This window comes from Agelaius tricolor, unplaced genomic scaffold, assembly GCF_023055355.1.
Source record: "Agelaius tricolor isolate 1412-34295 unplaced genomic scaffold, bAgeTri1.0.p SCAF_19, whole genome shotgun sequence".
In the NCBI taxonomy this organism is placed as follows: domain Eukaryota; kingdom Metazoa; phylum Chordata; class Aves; order Passeriformes; family Icteridae; genus Agelaius; species Agelaius tricolor.
In genome coordinates this window covers 11,296,182-11,315,673 of record NW_027269279.1, presented here as the reverse complement: position 1 = coordinate 11,315,673, position 19,492 = coordinate 11,296,182, and the positions used below count along the sequence as shown (strand labels likewise).

At 43.3% G+C, this 19,492-nt stretch overlaps 1 protein-coding gene across 4 annotated transcripts in view; it reads left to right on the top strand.

Moving 5' to 3' along the window:
* ABAT (4-aminobutyrate aminotransferase) overlaps window positions 1–19,492 on the top strand; it is a 49,797-nt gene that overhangs the window by 15,740 nt on the left and 14,565 nt on the right. For 3 of the 4 annotated variants that reach the window (XM_071444262.1, XM_071444263.1, XM_071444261.1), the window contains exons 2-5: window positions 7,165–7,293; window positions 15,567–15,664; window positions 16,496–16,525; window positions 17,109–17,226. In XM_071444262.1, coding sequence (XP_071300363.1) covers window positions 7,224–7,293; window positions 15,567–15,664; window positions 16,496–16,525; window positions 17,109–17,226 — 316 coding nt within the window. In that variant the 5' untranslated portion in view covers window positions 7,165–7,223. Of the gene's footprint in view, window positions 1–7,164; window positions 7,294–15,566; window positions 15,665–16,275; window positions 16,376–16,495; window positions 16,526–17,108; window positions 17,227–19,492 lie in introns of those variants that run through there. The other variant, XM_071444264.1, reaches the window with a different exon arrangement.

Genomic DNA, 19,492 nt, shown 5'->3' with positions numbered 1-19,492 from the left:
GCTCTCGCCCCAGCTTGAGATGTTTTCCCTTGGTTTGGTGCAGGCTGGCTCCAAGTGAGCTGGTTTATGCCTTATGGCACAGGAAAATAAATTGTGCTTTTATTTGGTGCTATTTATCTATTTTCCTGATCTCTGAGGAGGCAGCAGTAAGATGCTAGGAATAAAATCTTACAAGGAATAAAACTGAATTTCCTTGGAAATGCCACTTGAGGGTATTTCGCAGTACTTAAATTTTTTCAAAACTACAAAATGCTTGTGGAGCAACTAAACTGAAAAACACGGCTGTGCCATAATTTGTTTAATCCGTTGTGAGCTGGGCTCTTTTGGTCTGGGAAATGTGTGGAAATGAACAGGCATGTTTTGGATATGTTGTTGCCATCTGCATTTAAAATAATGCATTTAAAATATGCTTGAAGGGATGTTTAATACAGGCTTGAAGACATGTTTTTATATGTACCTCACTGGTAAAGTTCACTGAAATATCAATGTGCAGGTTATTTCAGGAGGAGCTACAAAGAAATTCCCCCAAGAAATTTAGAATTTTTTTAGCTAATGTAAGTTTAATTGTGCTTGGTTTTTATCAGCATTTATGTATACCATTTATGTAGGTACTGTTGGTTTTGCATCTAGAATTCGCCCCATTTCTAGCAGATGCTTTTTCAAATTCCAGTTTTTGTTTTCCTGAGACAATGTACTTTCACAGGGAAGGTATAGGCACATCTCATCCCACCTCAGCTGTGCCAATAGTTCTTGGATCAGAAATGAGCTGCTCAGAAGTTTAGTGGGTCACCTGGATCCTAGTGTGCCATAATCACAACATTCCTGCCTGTTCTTGTTCATTGGTTTAGGGACCAGGAGAGTTTCCTTGGCCCAATATTTTTTGGAGAGAGGGTAAACAGAGACAAGGGCAGAAAGATTTTTTTTATTTTACAAAAAAAGAAGATCATGTATTCATATCCAGCCACCAAACCCTGCTTAGAGGGCACCTGAGGAGGAGAACTTGGACACATGAGTGTAGTGAGACTTTAGACTCCAAATGAGTTTTAAAACTTGATGGAAGGGCTGAACATGTTCTGGCTTTGCTGCTGGTTCATCCCTGACCTGAGTGCAGGTGCCATGAAGCAGGTAGGGATTGTTGTGTCCTGCTGGATATGGACAGTAATTCCAAGCTGTAGGTGTGAGGTTTCCATCTTGTGCAGTGAAGCTTGGTTTGTGCTTTTGCTGCAGTGCTCACAGCAGACTGACTTGAATGCCAGCTGCATGTGGAGGGAGAGGAGAGAGCTGTGCAGAAAACCCAGTTTATTATGCTTTTGTGTGCAATATTAGCTGTTTTGTCAAGACTTGGAGGACAAAACCAGTCTCTCCATTTCTGTTCTTCTGAGGACTCGTGGGACTGTCCAACACTGTTGGTGTCGATAAATAAATAGGCAGCCCTGAATAACCAACACTTGAGCTTTACTTGTAACTATGACAACTGTGTCCTTGACAACTTAAGTACAATCATGGAGTTTTCAATTGCATCCTGTTCTACACAAAGCCATTAAGATTATTAGAGGCATAAACAGCCTGTCAGCTTGTGAAGTGGTTTTTGGCCAAATCCATGTGGTGGATACACGTTTCCATGTGCAGATCTGTTACTGGTGCTCCTGGTGGGAATTGCCTGGGTGAGCTCTGCAGGGACAGGCTCTCCAGGCCTTGGGGACAGCCACACTTGGCTCTTTTTGGCTGCTGCCCATGAAATTGGGCCATGTAAGTGTTGAGCTTCAGAATGCTCAGGGCTCTTTTTGGCTGGGTCCTGCAGACCCAGCACACCTCTTTCAGAGTGTCCATCTCTGTCCTGACCCTGCTGTGTGGGCTCCATGTTGTGGGGTGCCTGTAAACACCTTCACTTTTTGGAGTGTGAGGCTGTGGCCTTTGGTTTACCAAGGTGGGGGATGAGCAGCTCCTTTTTCTTTGCTGTGCCCTCTCATGAGGATGCTGCCTCTGTACTGTTCCTCTCAAAAATGAGGGTTCCAGTTCTATTTTGCGCTGGGTTTGTATAGATATTTAATGAAAAAATCTAATGCCAGCCTTTTATGAACACCAGATGTAAATTTTCTTCCAACTCCTCTTAACAGGACTTTTCAATTCAATTCTATTCCATTTGAGATAACTTTGGCCTAGCTCTGACTGAATTTCTAAATTCTAGGTGTTACTCTTATAGACTTCTCCTGCAAATGCTGCTGTAAGCTAATCCAAATTTGTTTCAGAGCTATACTCTGGGATAAAACCCCAGCTGAAGTAAAAGGACCTGTTGCATTTCATTGTGTGTACTCAGGCTTTGATAAATGCATAATCTATACTGAACTCTTAACTCTGCTCCTGGGACCAAGTGAACTGCAGTTAAATACGTCAGCTTGCTGCCAGGCCTCTTTATTTTCATTGTTTACTATGTTTAAGTGGCTAAAGCAGCAAGTCAGGATTTCTAAAGTCACCCTGTGCTCTGTCAGTAACTGGTGAGCTCCTTCAGTTGTTTCCTCCTGTGCTCTGCTGCATGAGGACTCCCCAAAGGAGGCTGGGGCTGTGCCATTTCAGTCAGCAAGTGCTGTGTTCTTTGGATCTTTTTATGCATGATGACATTGCATTACCTGATTCTTGCTCAAATGCAGACTAAGGAAGGATATGATTGTGTTTAACAGATGACAGCCTTGACTGTCTTCCACCTTGCCCCTACTTATATTTCTTTGTGTAATTGTGGGGCTGTTCCAGAGTCTGAGATCTCCTTGAGCTGTTCACAGAGGTAAAATACCTGAGCTAAATCACCTATGTCAATAAAGATGCTTGTTCATGAACACTACAAACCGGGAGATCTGCACCCCTTTAACAAGTCCAAGATGGACCTGAGTCCTGCCTGACTTTTCAACATTGTCCTTTTTAGTCACAGCTGGCTTGGTTCCTCAATTTGCAGTTCCTCTGCTGTTAAAAGGCAGAAAGAGCAGTGTCAAAGCATGCTGAGCTGTGAAATAAAGACCCTTGGAGGGACTCCCTCCTTGCAGCCTGTCTGTGCCAGCTCACCTGTGGGAAGGGAGGGTTGCCATTGGGGCACAGTGCTGCTGCTGCCCTGAGCTCTGAGAGGCTTCTGCAGCCCCCAGCAGCCCCTGTGCAGCTCCCAGTGTGTGAGCTTACTGCCGGGCTCACATCCAGGTGGATCCAAGCAAACAGGACTAAGAGATGCTTGAAATGTCACAATTAGCACTTAGCATGACTGTACCCTTGCTGTGCAGCCCAGAAGAGTCAAGCAAAGGAAAACAGTAAAAAAAGGAATGAATTTGCCTTTAGGATCCTCCCTGCTCCCAAATCCACTTTTTGGAAGCCTTGTGAAGCAATTGCCCAATGCAGCTTGTGCTGCTGTTTCTAAACCACTTAATTGTTCCTGGTTAAATGGGTTTGGAGCAGCTGAGGGACAGATGAATGTGCCCCCATGAATTTCAAACAGATTTCTGTGTCTTTGGCAGAGTTGCAAGAAAGAGATGCAAATGTGCAGAGCTAACTTCTCCCATACTGCTCAGTTTTGCCTTCACCTGTGCAGCTCCCCAGAGGATGTTTGCCAGGGCAGGGTCTGTGAGCTGCAGCCTGGCACTCGATGTCATGCTGCATTAGCTTCTCTGCTAGGGAGTGAGATTGCTGCACAGACTCCTAGTTTGTCTATTTTCTCTCTTGTATCAGGATCAAGCCCCCTCTTTCTAAAACTTTTTCCAGGGTTTCTCCCCAGGAAACACAAGGTCGTTCACTCATGGAAACAATACTTCTTTCTGTGTTCCCAGTAGGCTGCTGCTGCTGAATGACTGCTGTTCTCTCTAGTAACTAGTTTAATCTGTCAGAAATAATCTCTTGGTACAGAAATCTAGCAGCTGCTGTTTAAAAAAAATACATCTAATTTCACAGCATGCATTTAAAAAATCCACATATCCTTATGTTTCATGTGTGCGATAAACCCGGACTGAGCTTTCTCTTTGAAAATGAAAATAATTTTTCTTACTAGAAGAATGTGGCTGTGACTTAAACACATGCAGTGGCAAACACAGTTTATATAATGCAGAATTACAGGCAAAATTATGCAAATGTATTTGGAAAAATTAAGGTACTGAGATTCACTTCAGAATAGCAGTTCTGTGGAGTCATCTGCACCGATGGCCTGCTCCAGCTCAGACAGCTGCCAGTAGAGGAAAAATATTTAGGGAAGACTTAGGAATCTTTTTCTGGAAGTGTGTCACATCTTTGTATTCTGATGGTCCTTCCCATCCCCTTTCCTGTCAGATATCTGAAATTGGTGGCAGTGTTCTGCCTGGCTTTGGGGATTTGTGTGGCTGCAGGGGCTCTGGAGCAGCAGGGCGATGGAGTGTGCCATCGCTGCGGCTGTGACACGTGCAGGAGCTGATTCTGCTGGATTGCAAACTCTGCTGCTGCTGCTTGCAGTGCAGGATCAGGGTGGGCCACTGGGAATCCATCAGGAGATGGGTTATGGAGGCAAAATTCAGTTAGTTATTGTGATAACCAAATATTGTGTGCTTAGACTAAGATCCCAATCACATCAGCTGATCTCCTGTGAGAGCCTGTGTGCATAATGGAAATGGAAAAGACACTGGGTTTGGTTATAGTCACATGTGGTGTTATGTGATTTATTCTGACTCTGGACTAGAAAATGGTAAAACTTTTTATGTAAGAACTGTCAAGGAAAATTAGGGCTAAGCCACTTTATTTTTAAGCCTCATGCAGTAGTTTTTTTTCTATGAGTAGTTCAGAAAGCCAATATCATTCCCAATTATATTTTTCAGCCTCTAATGAATACTGTAGTTTAGCTATTAAAGGAGTTGAGATAAACAGTAAATATAATTAGAAATAAATAGCATTTCTGGAAGCAGACATAGGTGTGGTTCACCTAGGGAAGGAAGAAGGGAAACCTGCTACAGCTGTGGAAGGTGTGTTTGATTTGAAGGTGAAGAGGCATCTCATCCTTGTGGAGGAGGAAATTTGGGCAGCTGGGCAGCAAAACCCCCATGGGAGACGACTGAAGGGTATGAGAATAAGCAGTGAACCTTGGTGGGTGTTAAGTATTTTTGCACTGTCCTTTTGTGAGTTCCTGTGCTCACCTTTTAACAGCTTCCTAAAGACTCTAAAAAAGTAACACCATGCAGAGCAAACTTCTGGAGGGAATTGGAGACTGGAGTAGTATAGAGCAGATAAACAGCTCTGAGCAGAGGACATCAATCGAGGTGCTGGGCATTTTTTTGCCATTTGGTTTTTGTTAGAGGGTGGTCATGAGATAAGAAATCCATGGTGTTGGGATATTTCTTCACACACTGATTGTGCAAAAGTTAGCACAAGTAAAGAAAGAAGCTGAGAGAGAAAACATTATGAATTAATTAAACTAATCTTGTTTTATAAGTGAAGTTTCTCTTTACTGAAAACAAAATTAATTAGTTCACTCTGCAGTTGTGACCCAGAGCCTTAGGAAGGTAATCTTGCTTTTCCAGTGTGTGCACAAGTGTTGTGCAAGTGTTTGCTCATCTTGGTACATTGCAAACTACCTTGGATTTTCATTTGAACTAAGTGAAACCAAGTGCTGTGTCAATTGTCTGGGGAGGCACAGGGAATTGGTTTTGTTCCTGACTCTTAATAGGTCTGTGAATTTATAAATCTCTGTAGGCAAGAAATTTTTTATTTTCTTTTATATATTTTGAAAAAGCCCACATGTGAAGGAGAACAAATAGTGTTTCACATAAAGATAATACAGAAACTAAATTTCTGATATTTTAGTTCTGGGTACAAGATACTTGCTGTCATGGTAGCAATAGTTCAGCTACTTCCCTGCATCTGGTCATGAACATCTGCTGGCATGTTTTATTGATGACATAGGACTGATGGAAGCTGTGAACTGTGTTCTCTTTCTGCTGGAAGACCAGCTCTACTCTGAATGTATTTGTTAAATAGAATTTTTTTCAGGTTTATGGATAACAGTGACATTTTGTCACTTGGACTGCAAGCCTCGGTCCGCTACTGCTCCATGGTCTGCATCCAGCAAGGTGCAAATGCCAGGCAAAGGGCTCCAGTGTCCTACACTGAACACAGGGGCCATGCTGATAAGTGTGAAGTTTGAATTTAACCTGTGTCCTGGATAATAATTCAAGGACCTGTTTTATCTATTCCTGACTTCCAGCCCGGCTTTCTGCACAAGTGATCCACAGTGAAAAGGGAGGCATGTTATCTGTCATGCTGCTTGACTTTCCAAGGTCATTTGTGTGTAACCAGCTGAGGTAGAACCACGGAATGGCTGAGCTTGGGAGGGAGCTGAGGGGTCTGGTCCAGCCCTGTGCCCAAGCAGTGACACCCAAAGCAATCTGCTCTGGACCATTTGGGTTGTGGATATCCCCAGGCATGGTGATTCCATACTCTCTCTGGGAAACCTGCTGGGAGTTTTCCTGTGTTTAGGTGGAGCTCAGAGTATTTTAGTTTGTGCCCATTGCCTCTTATCCCATCACTGGATACCTCTGAGAAGCCCTGGCTCCTTCTTTACTCCCTCCCATCAAGTATTTATTACACATTGATGGGATGCAACCTGAGCCTTCAGGCTGGACAATCTCAGCTCTCACATTCTCTCTTCACAGAGTTGTAATTAATGACTAAAAGGCTGTTTTTTATGGGGATTTATTTTCTTTTATTTCCTAATGCTTGTCCTCCTCTCTTTTGTATTAGATGAGGTTTTTCTCATAAACTTAGAGCAAATCAAAACCAGCAGCTTTGGCTTGAGAGACTGACTGGAAACATTTTTTTTTAAAGTTCAACATAGGTTACACATACAGAGAAGGTAGAGAGGAAGAGCAAGGGCAAATCGGTACTGACCTTTACCCCAGCCCTGCTGAGGCTGGGACATACAGCTTTGGCCTAGAACTCATTGACCTTAGCAAGACCAAGCCAAGAATCAGATGTGGGGCTCAATCCTGAGACTGCTCTGAACATCAGCATTAATCCATCCAACCATGCTCTCTGTGCCTTTGCATGGAAATTAATGAAAGGAGGAATTAATGAAAGGAGGAGTTGAACAGCACAGTAATAGTGGCTGCATCTACAGGGACATGAATAAGTGTTTGATTTTCTTTTTTTTTTTTTTTTTTTTTATTTTCCCAGAACATCAACCAGAAAGAAATCTCTCAAGATTGAGTCTTTTTCAGTAAAGAAAAGATAAAATGGCGTCAATGTTGCTTAGTCGACAGCTTACCTGTTGCCTGCAGCAAAACTCCAGACTCCTGGTATTTGGTAAGTGTTTCCTTGCATTTTCCTGCTTTGTTCTTGGTAAGTGTTTCCTTGTATTTTCCTGCTTTGTGCTTGGTAAGTGTTAACTTTGTGCTGGTGGACAGAATTCCAATTTGAACATTGGTGGGGTTTATCCTGTGGTGTTGAGTCTTTCAAAACTTGAGGAATATGATGTTCTGTGTCTTAGATAATGATGCAGTTGTAGTCCAGTTGTAGTCCAAAGTATATCTGATTTTTTTTCATTCTTCAGACAAGAATATATCAAGTTAATGATTTGCCCTGTAAATATGCTAACTGAAGTAAAGCTCTTCAGCCCTTGAAACTCTGGTTTTACTCTCTGGCACTACATGGTGCAGAGATGAGACAATCATCCATCAAAATGAGCTGGGTTTTCTCTTTGTGCTGTGTAGCACAACCTTGCCCATCTTCCCTTGTGCAGAGGTTTTGTGTGATTGGCATGAAGATGTGACCCTCACTGGGGTTGGGTGTTTCTGCCTTGAGTGAGCTCTAGTGTGAAATAAAAACCTGCCACACAGCTCAAACTACTTTCTCCTAAGTGAATGGCAAGTTTTGGCTTAGCCTTGGCTTGAAATTTAGCATGTGTATGTGTATATTACACCTGCAGTCTCTCTGAAATAGATAAAAAAAAACTAAATTCTTGTTGGCTGTGTTGGACAAAGCAGTGTGGAGTCTTATGAACATTCATTCATGTACTTTTACACTGAGTACAGTGTGGCTGAATGGCTTTTTTTGTGACTGAGTAAATCTTAGTGTTTCTCCTGTCCTTCCACCCTCCTGCAGTGCCACTGTGTTCCTTCTGCCACTGCCAGGATAAACCAAGCACACCCTTCCATTTGCTCAGAAATTTCAACATCCTTGATTTCCTTTTAAATAATATACTTCAGGGAGCAACTGTCCTTTGACTGAAGAACACCAAGTCATGTCTTATAACTATTAGAAGATATTAGGTCAGTGTTTCAGTGCAGGATGTGTGTCTGTTCCTGGGAGTGACTCACTGATTATCCACCCTGGGCAGGAGCAGGGATTGTTGGGTGATCATGGGCAGAGGAAAGTGCTTGCAGCAAGCAGGCCTTGTTAGCTGGCAGTCCTTTGAGTTAATCTCAGCATCACTTAATGCTCCCTGTCCCTCCCAGTGTCTTGTGCAATTCCTGCTGCTTCCCAAGCACAGAGGTGCAGGTGGCCAGTGGAGGGCAGGTGCCCAAACTCCTCCTCCTCTCTCACCATCAGTGAGGGAGTGTAGATCCCCATGAGAAAGGAAGGCAGCTCTGGGCTGCATTAATCCATCCTTGCTTCCAGGAAACTTCCAAGCCTGCTAAAATACTGAAGGAAATAATAGAGATCCTTGGCTGCAGGCTGTGTAAGGGACCTGTGGGCGTGAGTGAGCAGAGATAGGAGTGATGGAGCAAGAGGAGAGCCCCTCTCAGGAGGAGCTGTGTGCTGGGCCCTGCAGCCTCACAGAGCACACAGGAGGCTCTGGTGGCTGAAGGCAAAGCTGGAGCTCCAGGCCATTTCCCTGAGCCCCAGCTCAGATTGCAGCGCTGCTGGGCTCTGTGGCCTTTAGGGAAGTGCTCAGGGTGACATCCAGCAGCTCTCTGCTCCAGAGCCCTCTCCTCCAAGGTATTTTTGAGCACTGGAGTTCAGAGCTTTACAGGCTAAAAAAGAGACTGTACATTACTCCCACAGAAATCCTGCAGTGCCATTTGGGATGGTACTTTTTTTTTTTTTGTGGATAATGAAATGACAGTGTTGCCAAGGGGGGATGGAGGTGGAGAGGAGGGAATAGATTGCCACTTGGTGGGTCTTTGTGTCTGTAGGCTGTCATTTTTCAGTTGTATGTGTGCATTAAGCAAATCTTCTTGTTCATCTTGAATCTACAATAAATTTATTTACACAAAGGGATTTTTTTCATCCTTGACTGTTTCTCTAGTTGGAAAATCTTTGTTACTTAACCACTGCACACTGTTCTCCTTACCCACACAATGTTAAACCTTGGCAAGCAAACTAGAAATGGAAAATAGAAATAATTTAAGTTGATCAAAATGTAAAAGCTAAGCAAAACACATGATCATATGTAATAAATGATAAGCAATACCCAACTTAAATTTTACCCAGAAATGTGAAGCCTGTAAGTGTCATGCCCTTCTTGAAAATAAGCCCTTAATCAGGTATGCTTTTGTTTTCCTTCTCTATTTGATCTGCTTGATAGTTTGCCCTCAAAGATAAGGTTCACTAGAATGTGAAGGGTGGCAGAATGACAATAGAGTGAGTAACTAACCTAATCTTCCTTTTACAAAGCCTCTGCATTGTGCTCTCTGTGGGAATCAGCCAGGCAGGGCCAGGAGGGGCAGCTGATGGTGGAGAAATGAGGGTGTATCTTGGTGTTGCATCTTACCTGAACTGAGTTCTGTGGCTCCTGTCAGCCTGGTGTGCTGCAGGCTGATCACAGCTGGTACTGTGCATGTCAGTGTTTATTCCCTTTGTGCCAGCTCTGGTTTTACCAGCTGGGCACTGCAGCAGGAAAGCTCTTCTGGCTCCATGTTTGGAGGCAGTTGGCTGCTGGCTGGTAGGGCACTACCATAGCTATGAGGACAGGCTGCACTCCAGAGATGTAGTTCAGTTTCCTGCTGATTACCCAAAGGGGTTGAATTTGTCTTTGAATCCTGCACTGAAAGCCTGGCAGAAGGTCAGGCTGCTGCCTGAAGGTAGCATCAGTTTGCATTAGTGCATGCCCATGCCCTTCTAGGATGCTGATCTGTTCTGCAGCTTCTGCAGCCTCCCCAGGCAATTTGTTCATTGCTGGACTGACCTTACCTTTAAAACTTTTTTTCCTAATATTTAGCCTAAGTTTCACAACAGGAAAAAAATCAAATCCATGCTATTTGTCCTGCCCTCAGAGGACCTGGAGGCTGGAATGTTCATTTTTTCTTTGCAGCAGCCTTTTGCATGTTTGATAACTGTTGTCTTCCCCAAGACCTCATACTTTTCTCTCTGCTGAATTCTGTTTGAGTCTCTCCTCGTAGGTTCAATTTTTCTCCTCCAGACTCTGTGTCCTTCCAGTGCAGTGCACTAGCACTTGTTGAGGCTGTACCTCACCTAACTCAGCCTGTTTCCTGTCTCTCTGGAGAGGATAATAATGTTTAGCACCTGGGTGCACTGCAGCCAAGTCTGAGAGATTTTCATACTAGTTATTGACTTGTTCCCATCACAGTTACCACAGAGAGGTTGGAAAGCCATGAGAATGATTTATTCTCAGTCACACTTATGTCTGCAGTATTGATCCTTGCTAAGACATTTTACTTTTTTTTATTTGGTTTGTACATTAAGTGCCTCTCTAAGGAAATCAGAGAGAACAGCCTGGATTTGTGTGAGGGATGTGTGGCAGAAGCAGAGAACAATCCCCTTCTTGGGATTGTGGAGGTCAGCTTGAGGTCAGCTTCAACTGGAGCCCTGGAAACTGGACTGCAACCTCTTCTGCTGGACTGAGGAACGTTTGCTTTTCTGTCTGATCAAACACTTCCACAAAAGGCTGAGCTATATAAAAACAATCACATAAAACCTGTTGTGGTAAGCAGGCTCTGGTACAAGGCAGAGTCCAAGCTGGGACTGCTGTTCTCAGTTCCTTGAGTGAATGTGATATTCCTATCCAGTTTTCTGTGCCACAAAGGGTGGCTGTAGCAGTGCTGGCTGCTTTCCCACCTGGCTGTTCCTTGGTTGCTCACCTCCAGAGGTGCCCTGGTGAGCTCTGGAGCTGTTGAACTGTTGGAAGAAGGAGGATGTTACAACTGGTTCAGACCACAAACTCTACAAGAGTTGGATGCTCCTGTAACTCTCCTGAGGAGTTGATTTGGGATTGTGCTGGGATGGAGAAGGGGAACTTCTCTTGTTTTTTCTTCCAGGAGTTTCCACTCCTTTACAGCCTGTGTGGTATTAGTTTTTTCTTCATCTTTGGAGAATCCAAAGTGTGCATGTGGGAGTGCTGAAACACAGACAATCTCATGTTGAAGAGCTTCTGATCTTGCAGCATACGCACTCTGTAAATAGCAATCTCACTTTTCACAATGTTATGCAATAGTGATGTTCATTTCCCAAACATCTCTAGCTAGCCTGGCCTTTTGCCATTCCCTTTCAAGATCTGTTAGTAACAGATTCTACTTGTAACACATAAAGAGGACTCAGAGGAAATCACAGTCCTCCTACTTTTGGCTGTCAGGGCCTCCATGCTCTAAAAACCCTGTCTGGAAGGTGCTTTGATCAACACTGGAGGGGAAGTCTAGGGGAGGTTGCCTGTCTGCAGTGCCCAGGGCAGCAGTGGTGTGGCACAGGGCATGTGCCTCCCTGGGCACTGCAGAGCTTCCCCTTACACCCTTCACAGCAAGACACTTGTGTTTGAGAGCTCTGCTTATGCCAGCATGGGCTTTCATTCCTCTGCTTTTCCTTGGAATTGGAATTGTTCCTTCTCTTCATTACACCCCTGTCCTTTCAGTGCCTCCACTGGTGTTTCTCCCAGCTAATATCCAGTTGCACACTCAGGAACTGTGTTAATAGGACTGTTATTTTTGGTCAAACACATGAGAGGTTCAGGCTCTTTCCAGCCATGCCTTGATTGCATCTCTGTTATCAGAGATCAGCACAGACCTGCAGCAGTGGTGCTTTGTGACTCCCAGCATCCCCAAATTAGCAGGGTGCACTTCTATTAATTATGTTGCTATAGCAATGTGGCACTTTGTTAAAATTGCTGACTGGGACCCCTGGAGGGCAAGGGGGGCAGCATGGGGAAGCAGAGTTGGGAAATGATCTTTTCTGCCTGCTAGCAAGTGATGACATCCTGTTGGATGAAAAGGAAGGATGTGATAATTTGCTGATGTTATTCAAGTGTTCAGAAAGATGATGTGTGATGAGAACTTTGAGAAGTCTGCAAGAAAAGTAGAATTTAACTTGCCCACCTTCTTTAAATGGAATGGGTGGAAAATTCTGTGCAAATTGTTCAGCCTATGTGCTGTCTGAATGAGGTTCATTAACCTGTGCTTGTGTTTTTACTTTTGCCATGATAAAAAAGAGACTGCTTTGTTTACCAGGGATAAAAGGGTGCTGTTCTTGGTCATGTCAGCTAAATGTAATTTAAGAGCTTTGGTAATGCTTCTTTAGAGAAGGACACTTGGTCAGAACCCATTAGCTCTACACACTTGTAACATGAGAGGTTATGTCATTTGCTCCTCTTCTTAAGATAATATAACACAAAATCCCCTTTTTCTAAGGCAGTTTGTTCAGATGTCAACAGAAAATCAAGGGATTACCTTTTATTACAAAGTTAATGCTGTTAGTTCACTGAAGGATGAGAATCCCACCAGGGATTATCAATTCTCAAAAATACCTTGCATTGTCATAGTGACAATCTCAGTTTTTACCTGTCCCATCTCTGCTGTCTTTTTGGGAGGCAAAAACCCAGTCCTGGCCTGCAAATTCTAAAACTCCCAAATATCCAGTTGGAGTAGCCTGAATTACATTGTCTCTTGTATCTTCAGGGTTTCTGTTGCTGGTTAAGTTGATATTAAAAAGTCAAACAGTAAAAATTTGGGCAGAGTTGCAAAGCTCATTGAGTACCTTCAAGATAAAAATGCCTGCTGAGCAAAGCCTGCTGCAGTTTCCCAGGGGATGAAGCACTACAGTGAGTGACCTGATTTATTTGCATTTTCTTGCACCATTAGGAGACTGTGGTGCTGATGCTGGGCCTGGGGGAAGCAAGGGAGACAGAGCATGGCCTGAAATCCTCCTCCAGGCTAAACAAAGCAAGTATTGATGCAGCCATCCATCACCCTGTCCAAGTGCCTGGAAAAGCCTTTACAGGAGAGCAGCCACGTCCCAGAGCTGTGCTGTGAGCAGGGCCACAGGCACTGGAGAGCAGGAGGCAGAACCGTGTCCTGCTGTTCTCGGGGCCTGCAGAACAAAGCCTTGCAGGGGGTGTGGAGAGAGGGGTGCCAGAAAGCCATGAGTGCTCAGGCAGGGCTCTGACCTCCTCTGTGCCTCTGGAGAGTGGCCTGGGCTCCTGTTTGGCCTGCAGAGCAAGGGCAGTTGTGAGGCTGGAAATGAGGGAATGGGCTGTGAGAGGGAGCAGGGCTGGGGCCATAGCCTGTGCTCTGAAAACTGTTGAAGTAGTTCTCAGCTACTCCAAACTGCTGGGCTTCTTTGCCTTTGTCACCACAAGGCCTTGGCCACGTCCCTGAGCACCAAGGGAGCATTGGGCTGCAGAAGTCTTGGGCCCTGTGGCAGTAAGAGAATTTGTGTCTGTGCTGTTCAGGTGCCCTCAGCCAGGAGAGCTCCTTGTGGGTCAGTGCTGTGGCTGGCACAGCCCCCACTATCCCCTGGCTGTGCCAATAGAGTCACCTTTTGATCTTTTATGTGCACTAGCTTTTCCCCCCTCAGTGGAGCAGTTGCCATGCAGTCTCCAATTTACATGAATGTTAAACAGAATGACACAAAAATGGTGTTGCTGTAACAAAACCTATTAATAGCTTTGCAGAGAGGCACTGACGCATCTGAATTAAAGCTGGGGAGAATAATCATCTTTGCAGACTAAGTTTTCCCAAGATGAGCAGTGACTTTAAGTACTCAAAGATGCTTTCAAAGGGCGGTGATTTTCCAAATAGTTTCTTGAAATCAGGCTTGCTTGAGACATCCCAGCTTGGGCTGACACAAGCTGAGGCAAATGTCTCGAGTCACTGTTGGAAATTTCAGCTGAATGGCTGTGCTCAGAGCACTGCTGAGCAGTATCACAGGATACCTTCTGTTTTCCTTGATAAATATTTGGTTTATTTAACAACTGTTACTTCCAAACACAAAACATTTTCAGTACATTGCTGGAACAGAGCTCTGGCAGTGAGAGGTGGGTATGGATGGAAGTGGTGCTGCCAGGGTTTCTGGTGGCAGTGCTGCACCCCAGGGATTTCCATGTGTTTGACTGCTGGCCTGGCTTCCCAGGCATCTCCCTCCCTGCCCCTCTGCCAAACTGGGCTGCAGTTTATTGGTTTAGCACCTGGCAGCATGGCCCTGGCACAGCAGGACGTGGTGAGTGGTACCTTCAGACTCTGCTGCTCCAAGTGCCCCAGGCAAGAGCTGATGTTGCCTGACTTGCCATGCTGATCCTAGATCTGAGCTGCAGCTGGTGACAAGGAGAGCTAAGGATCTTCATTTTAGGCCATTCAGATTGCACCAGCTTAAAAATACCTACCACAGGTATTATAGAAGTTATGCCCTCTTCTTTCAGGTCTGAGTATGATTCCCCCAAGTATTAAGAAAAATTTGTTGTTGATAACATGCTGGGTAGAGGCTTGCAGATGCTCCATGACAAAAATGTAATTGCCAAGAATGTTGGTTTAGTTCAATATGTAACCAGAGGAAGCTCATAGTCTCTGCTGGTCACCTTATAGAGCTTTGGTATCTGTATTTCCTTTTTTTTGCAAATGTACAATCCCCATATTATCCCATAACCCCCTTAATGGAATATGAACATATTTGGAATACATACGTACCAGAACTGTTTCTGTCATATGAAGTTTGCCTAAACTGTGTTTTAAAACAGTTATTTCAGAAAGGGAAGCAGAGCCTGTTATTGGTAAAGCACAGGATAGTTTTGCCTTGTGTTTTCATTAAGGTGTCAAGTTTATTATGATTCCCCATGCATGTGGATAAAAACCAGCAAGATCAGAAGGAAAACTGGCACTGACTGGGACTCAGATTTCAGAGCTGCACTGCAGGATGCTGGTTTATGTGAGACAAGGCCATTTACCTTTCTGAGACAAATCTTTCCCAAAAAGTGTTCTTTGGGCTATTGAAAAACATCATACTGGATTTTTCCTGTGGACTCCATCAGGCTTTTTGGTTATTACTGGTAGCTGACCATCTCTGTGTAGGAGTGGGGAATTTATGGCAAAGGCTTGCACAGGGCATAATGGACAGACTCAACAAAAGAGACTGAAAAAATGTGCTCTCAATCCTCCTGTGCTTTGCCTCTGTTTCTCTAGGGTTGCCTTGTGATTTCCCTTGGGATTTTTTGGTTTGTTGTTTTTTTTAAGCCACCTCACTGGTATTGGTTTTATTTTAAGACTGGTCAAAGATGAGATACATAGTTCACTTCAGACAGCTCAATGTAATTGGTCTCATCTGTCAAATGTTTTCAGGCAGGCAAGGTATGGATGTATCTTCTAAAAGGAGAGCACAGAAAATATGGTCTGTACTCAGGTTTTCATTATTTCTTACAGGACACAGGTATATCAGTCAAGCTGCAGCTAAAATTGATGTGGATTTTGATTATGATGGACCTCTGATGAAGACAGAAGTTCCTGGACCACGATCTAGAGTAAGTTTCCAAAGTATAGTAGCTTGGTTTTTTTATCTTTAGCTGTGTCTAACTTGCTAGAAGACAGATTCATTTCAAACCTTACATCTGATATGAATAAATATAATTCCATAAGTCTATGCCCACTTTTATCAGGAGGTTGAGAATGAAAAGCTCATTAATAAAATGCCCCTCTCTGAGAGGCAGATCTGAATCTCAACTGCCAAGTTCCCATATAATAATAATAATTCCCATAGAATAATTCAAAGCAAAAGAGCATCATTTTAATAAAACAGCTGATCAAGCTTGGTCACTTGTGCTCCTGCTGAAATAGAAGCTTTTCATTATGTGAAATAATGCTTTGGTTTTGAAATGAAGCAAGAGTTTGAATTTGCTGGATGTTATTTTACTCTGGCAAAGTCAGCATTTGTGCATGTGGTGGGTTTTGGTTTTTGTGAGGTTTTTTGTTGTTTTTAATAAAAAGGAGCTGTCTTTCTAGAACCAATGTACCAGTATCCCTTCTGTGTGACTCTGGCTTCTCTTATTTTCTGATTTCTCTCTTGTTTTCTCAGTTCAGTTGGTCAATATAGAAGAGGCAGCTTTCCCTTTTTGGAGATTTACAGTTAAACTGTGTTTGCAGCCCGTTTAGCTCTGCATGCCACAGGTCATAGTTTTGACTGTAATATTTGCAAGATGCACCATGAAAGTTCCTGTGGCAGGTAGAGTTGCCTGGTAAGCACACAGGACTACAAAGTTTGCATAAGATTTATGGGATCATAAAAAAGAAATAAACATTCTCCATCAGTATTTGCTAATTACACACCTGAGACTGTAACATTTGTTTTTCTGCAGGAATTAATGAAGAAGCTGAATGGCATTCAGGTAATTTGTCAAGTTTTCTGTGTTTTGGGGGGTGTTAACACTTTGATTTCAGAACTTGTTTTAAAATCCTGGTTTGTATGTTTTTGCCACAAAGAAAGGTGAAACACTGATTGCAGGTTTCCACACTGAGTACATTATGTGTGGTTTATATATGCATTTGAATGAAATCTTTCGTAGTATATTGTGAATACTACAGGATCATTTTGCTAGGATCAGGGATTTTTTTTCTGTTTAAACTATGTGTGTCTAAAGAAAAACTTCAGAATTGTTAGAGAGTGGCCAATGAAAGTAAGGTATATTATGGCTTGAGTTTAAAAATATGTCAGCCTGAGTGCATATTGCCTTCCTAAGATGAGCAATTTCTCCATGTCTGTGCTTCACTTCTGTAGAAAAAGTAAAGACTTGCCCTTTTAACAGCCATTATAAAAATAGCTGTACACTTATTCCCATGCCATGAATATAATGTGTCTTTTTATCCTAGCATTAGATATTTTTATCAGATTTGGCTGTATAACCATTAGTTGCACCTTCCTACATACTACCACTTTTGAAAGCACTCATTGTTTTTTTTTTTTTCCTGAAGAATGCAGAAGCTGTGCACTTCTTTTGCAATTACGAGGAGAGCCGAGGGAATTACCTCGTAGACGTAGATGGCAATCGTATGTTGGATCTCTACTCTCAGATTTCTTCCATCCCAATAGGTAGGAGGCAGTTGTACCAAAATGTTTTGTTTTGTCCTCAACCTCTTTTGTTTTGTCCTGTAATTTTCTTATCTCAAGCACTACCAGAGAAGTTGGTTGATTCATTTTAAGAAACAGAAGTGATGTAATGAACACCTTGTTGTGATCAGGGACAGCTCACTGCTGTGTACTGTGTAGTGGTGGGTTTGGGTAGCTGAAGGAGCTACAAATTCTATACCTAAAGCTCTCTCAAAGTGCATAGTGGTGCTAGGAAGAGATCTAGTATTAATCTCAATTTGAATGTGCAAGTTCCACAATTCAGGTTGTCTTTTGTTGGCTTGGATCTGTGACTTTGTGATTCTGTAACAGTATGTTACTGTTTTAAACATTAATAAGCATAATGTGGACATTTTTAACTTGAAATTATATGCTTTAGTTAACATTTCTGTCTCAATAATTGGGGGGAGAAAGGAGTGGGCCACGTGGACTGCAGCAGGATGAAACAAGCCCAGCACTGAGCTGTGGTGCTGACTGAAAGCAAAGGTGGCAGCTCATTTGTCTGGGGGAGCAGGCACAGGGCCTGGCAAGTGCCTGGGAGAGTCAGCTGATTGCTTTGTGAAGCCTTGCAAGCAGAAGCAAGGCAGAAATGTGAGCCCCAACTGCAAGGCACACAGGTTTCAGTAGGAGTTCACTTCAGTCCAGTTTGTTTGCTCCTCTCACCCGTGGTTCCTCTCAGCTGCTTAAAAATACACTTCTGCAGAAGTGCTGGGGTAATTTAAAAGGTAGATCTTGTGCTATGTATAGAAAATGTGATGACTCAAAATCATTCCTACAGGCCTCCTTTCCTGGGAAACAGAATTTGATGATGTTCAGGTTGTTACCAAACTTGTGGCATCTAAGACCTTGTGACTGCTGTGGGTGTTCACTTACCCCAGCCCTCTTTGCAGCCAAGGTTGTTGCTGTCCTGTAGCACTCAGTCAGTGAAACCATTCCAGAGCCCTGCAATGTCTGTAGCTTGTTTCTCCCAACACAAATTCTCACTGCTTTTTATCTTTCAGGCTGCACTGAGATAATTTGGCCTCTGCTCATGAGGAAATAGGGGTGAGACACAGGAGCACAATGCTTAGATACCAGTGAGCTGGAATTTTAGGTTCTAGGAAAGGAGATGCATTTACATGGCTTCCCATTCTTCACACAAGAAATAGATTTGGAGAAACAAATCTCAATCATGTAGTCAAATGCCCACTCCAAAGTATAAAAGTTCATACTCCAAAAGCATGAAATTGTACAGACAGTGCACTGGGGCTTTCTGATATTCTGGTGCTGGATGGTGCAAGCACACCTCTTTTAACAGTTTTGTGTATAAAATATTGAAGTATTAAGGAGGAGATATTTTCCTAATGGGCAGAAATGGGCAGGGGCTCTGCAGTTTACTTTCTCTGGTTGGTTGAAACTGGTGAACAGGACAAGACTCCAGTGCAGTGACTGACCTCCTAAGCCATGTAGTTCCTCCTTCTCATGAGGCAATGCCCTCCCAAGGACAAGCTGGGTTTTATCCTGGGGAACACATTCCTCAGTTCCAAAGGAGCTACAGTGCAGTGCTTCTTGCACCTTCTCAGAGAATGGCTCTGGGGGTGCAGCAACAAAGAGGAAATGGAACTTTCATACTTACAGGCTGACCTAAGCCTCACACACAACATTAATTTATATGTTTCAGTTGTACTGAGTGACAAGATTATCTGAAGCTGCCCAGGTTACTAATAATGTCCCTCTTGGTGACAGAGGTAGGGCCTGGATTGGGAGAGCAAAACAAGATCACAAAGTGCTTGTTAGTCATCTGTGCTTATCTCTCTGCAAGTAAATCCAATAAAACCTTTCATGAGTCTGTCAGGACTCCCCAAGATTTAATAATGATCTGTTACACTAGAATATATTTATCAGCAGAGGTTGAGAAGTAATAAGTGCCTGTGTGGAGAGATAAGAAATAAAGTATAAAAAACCTCTAGGCTAAGATGCTCTAGGCTGTCTCTTGCTGAAAAACAAAAATTGAAATAGTTTTTTACCACACTTTTATGGGCAGTTGTAGCACAACTGTCCTTTCATCCTGCATCTATTTTGTCTAATAGAGTTAGAAACCCCATGGAGCCAAATGCAAGAAGGATGTTATTGACATGTTTGCCAGCAAACATCCTGGAATAGCAAATGAAACAATGTGGTTTTCAGTGCTGGGAAGGTCTGTTTTGTTTGGGGAGATGCAGAGAGGTGTAGTTTGATATTATTGACAGCA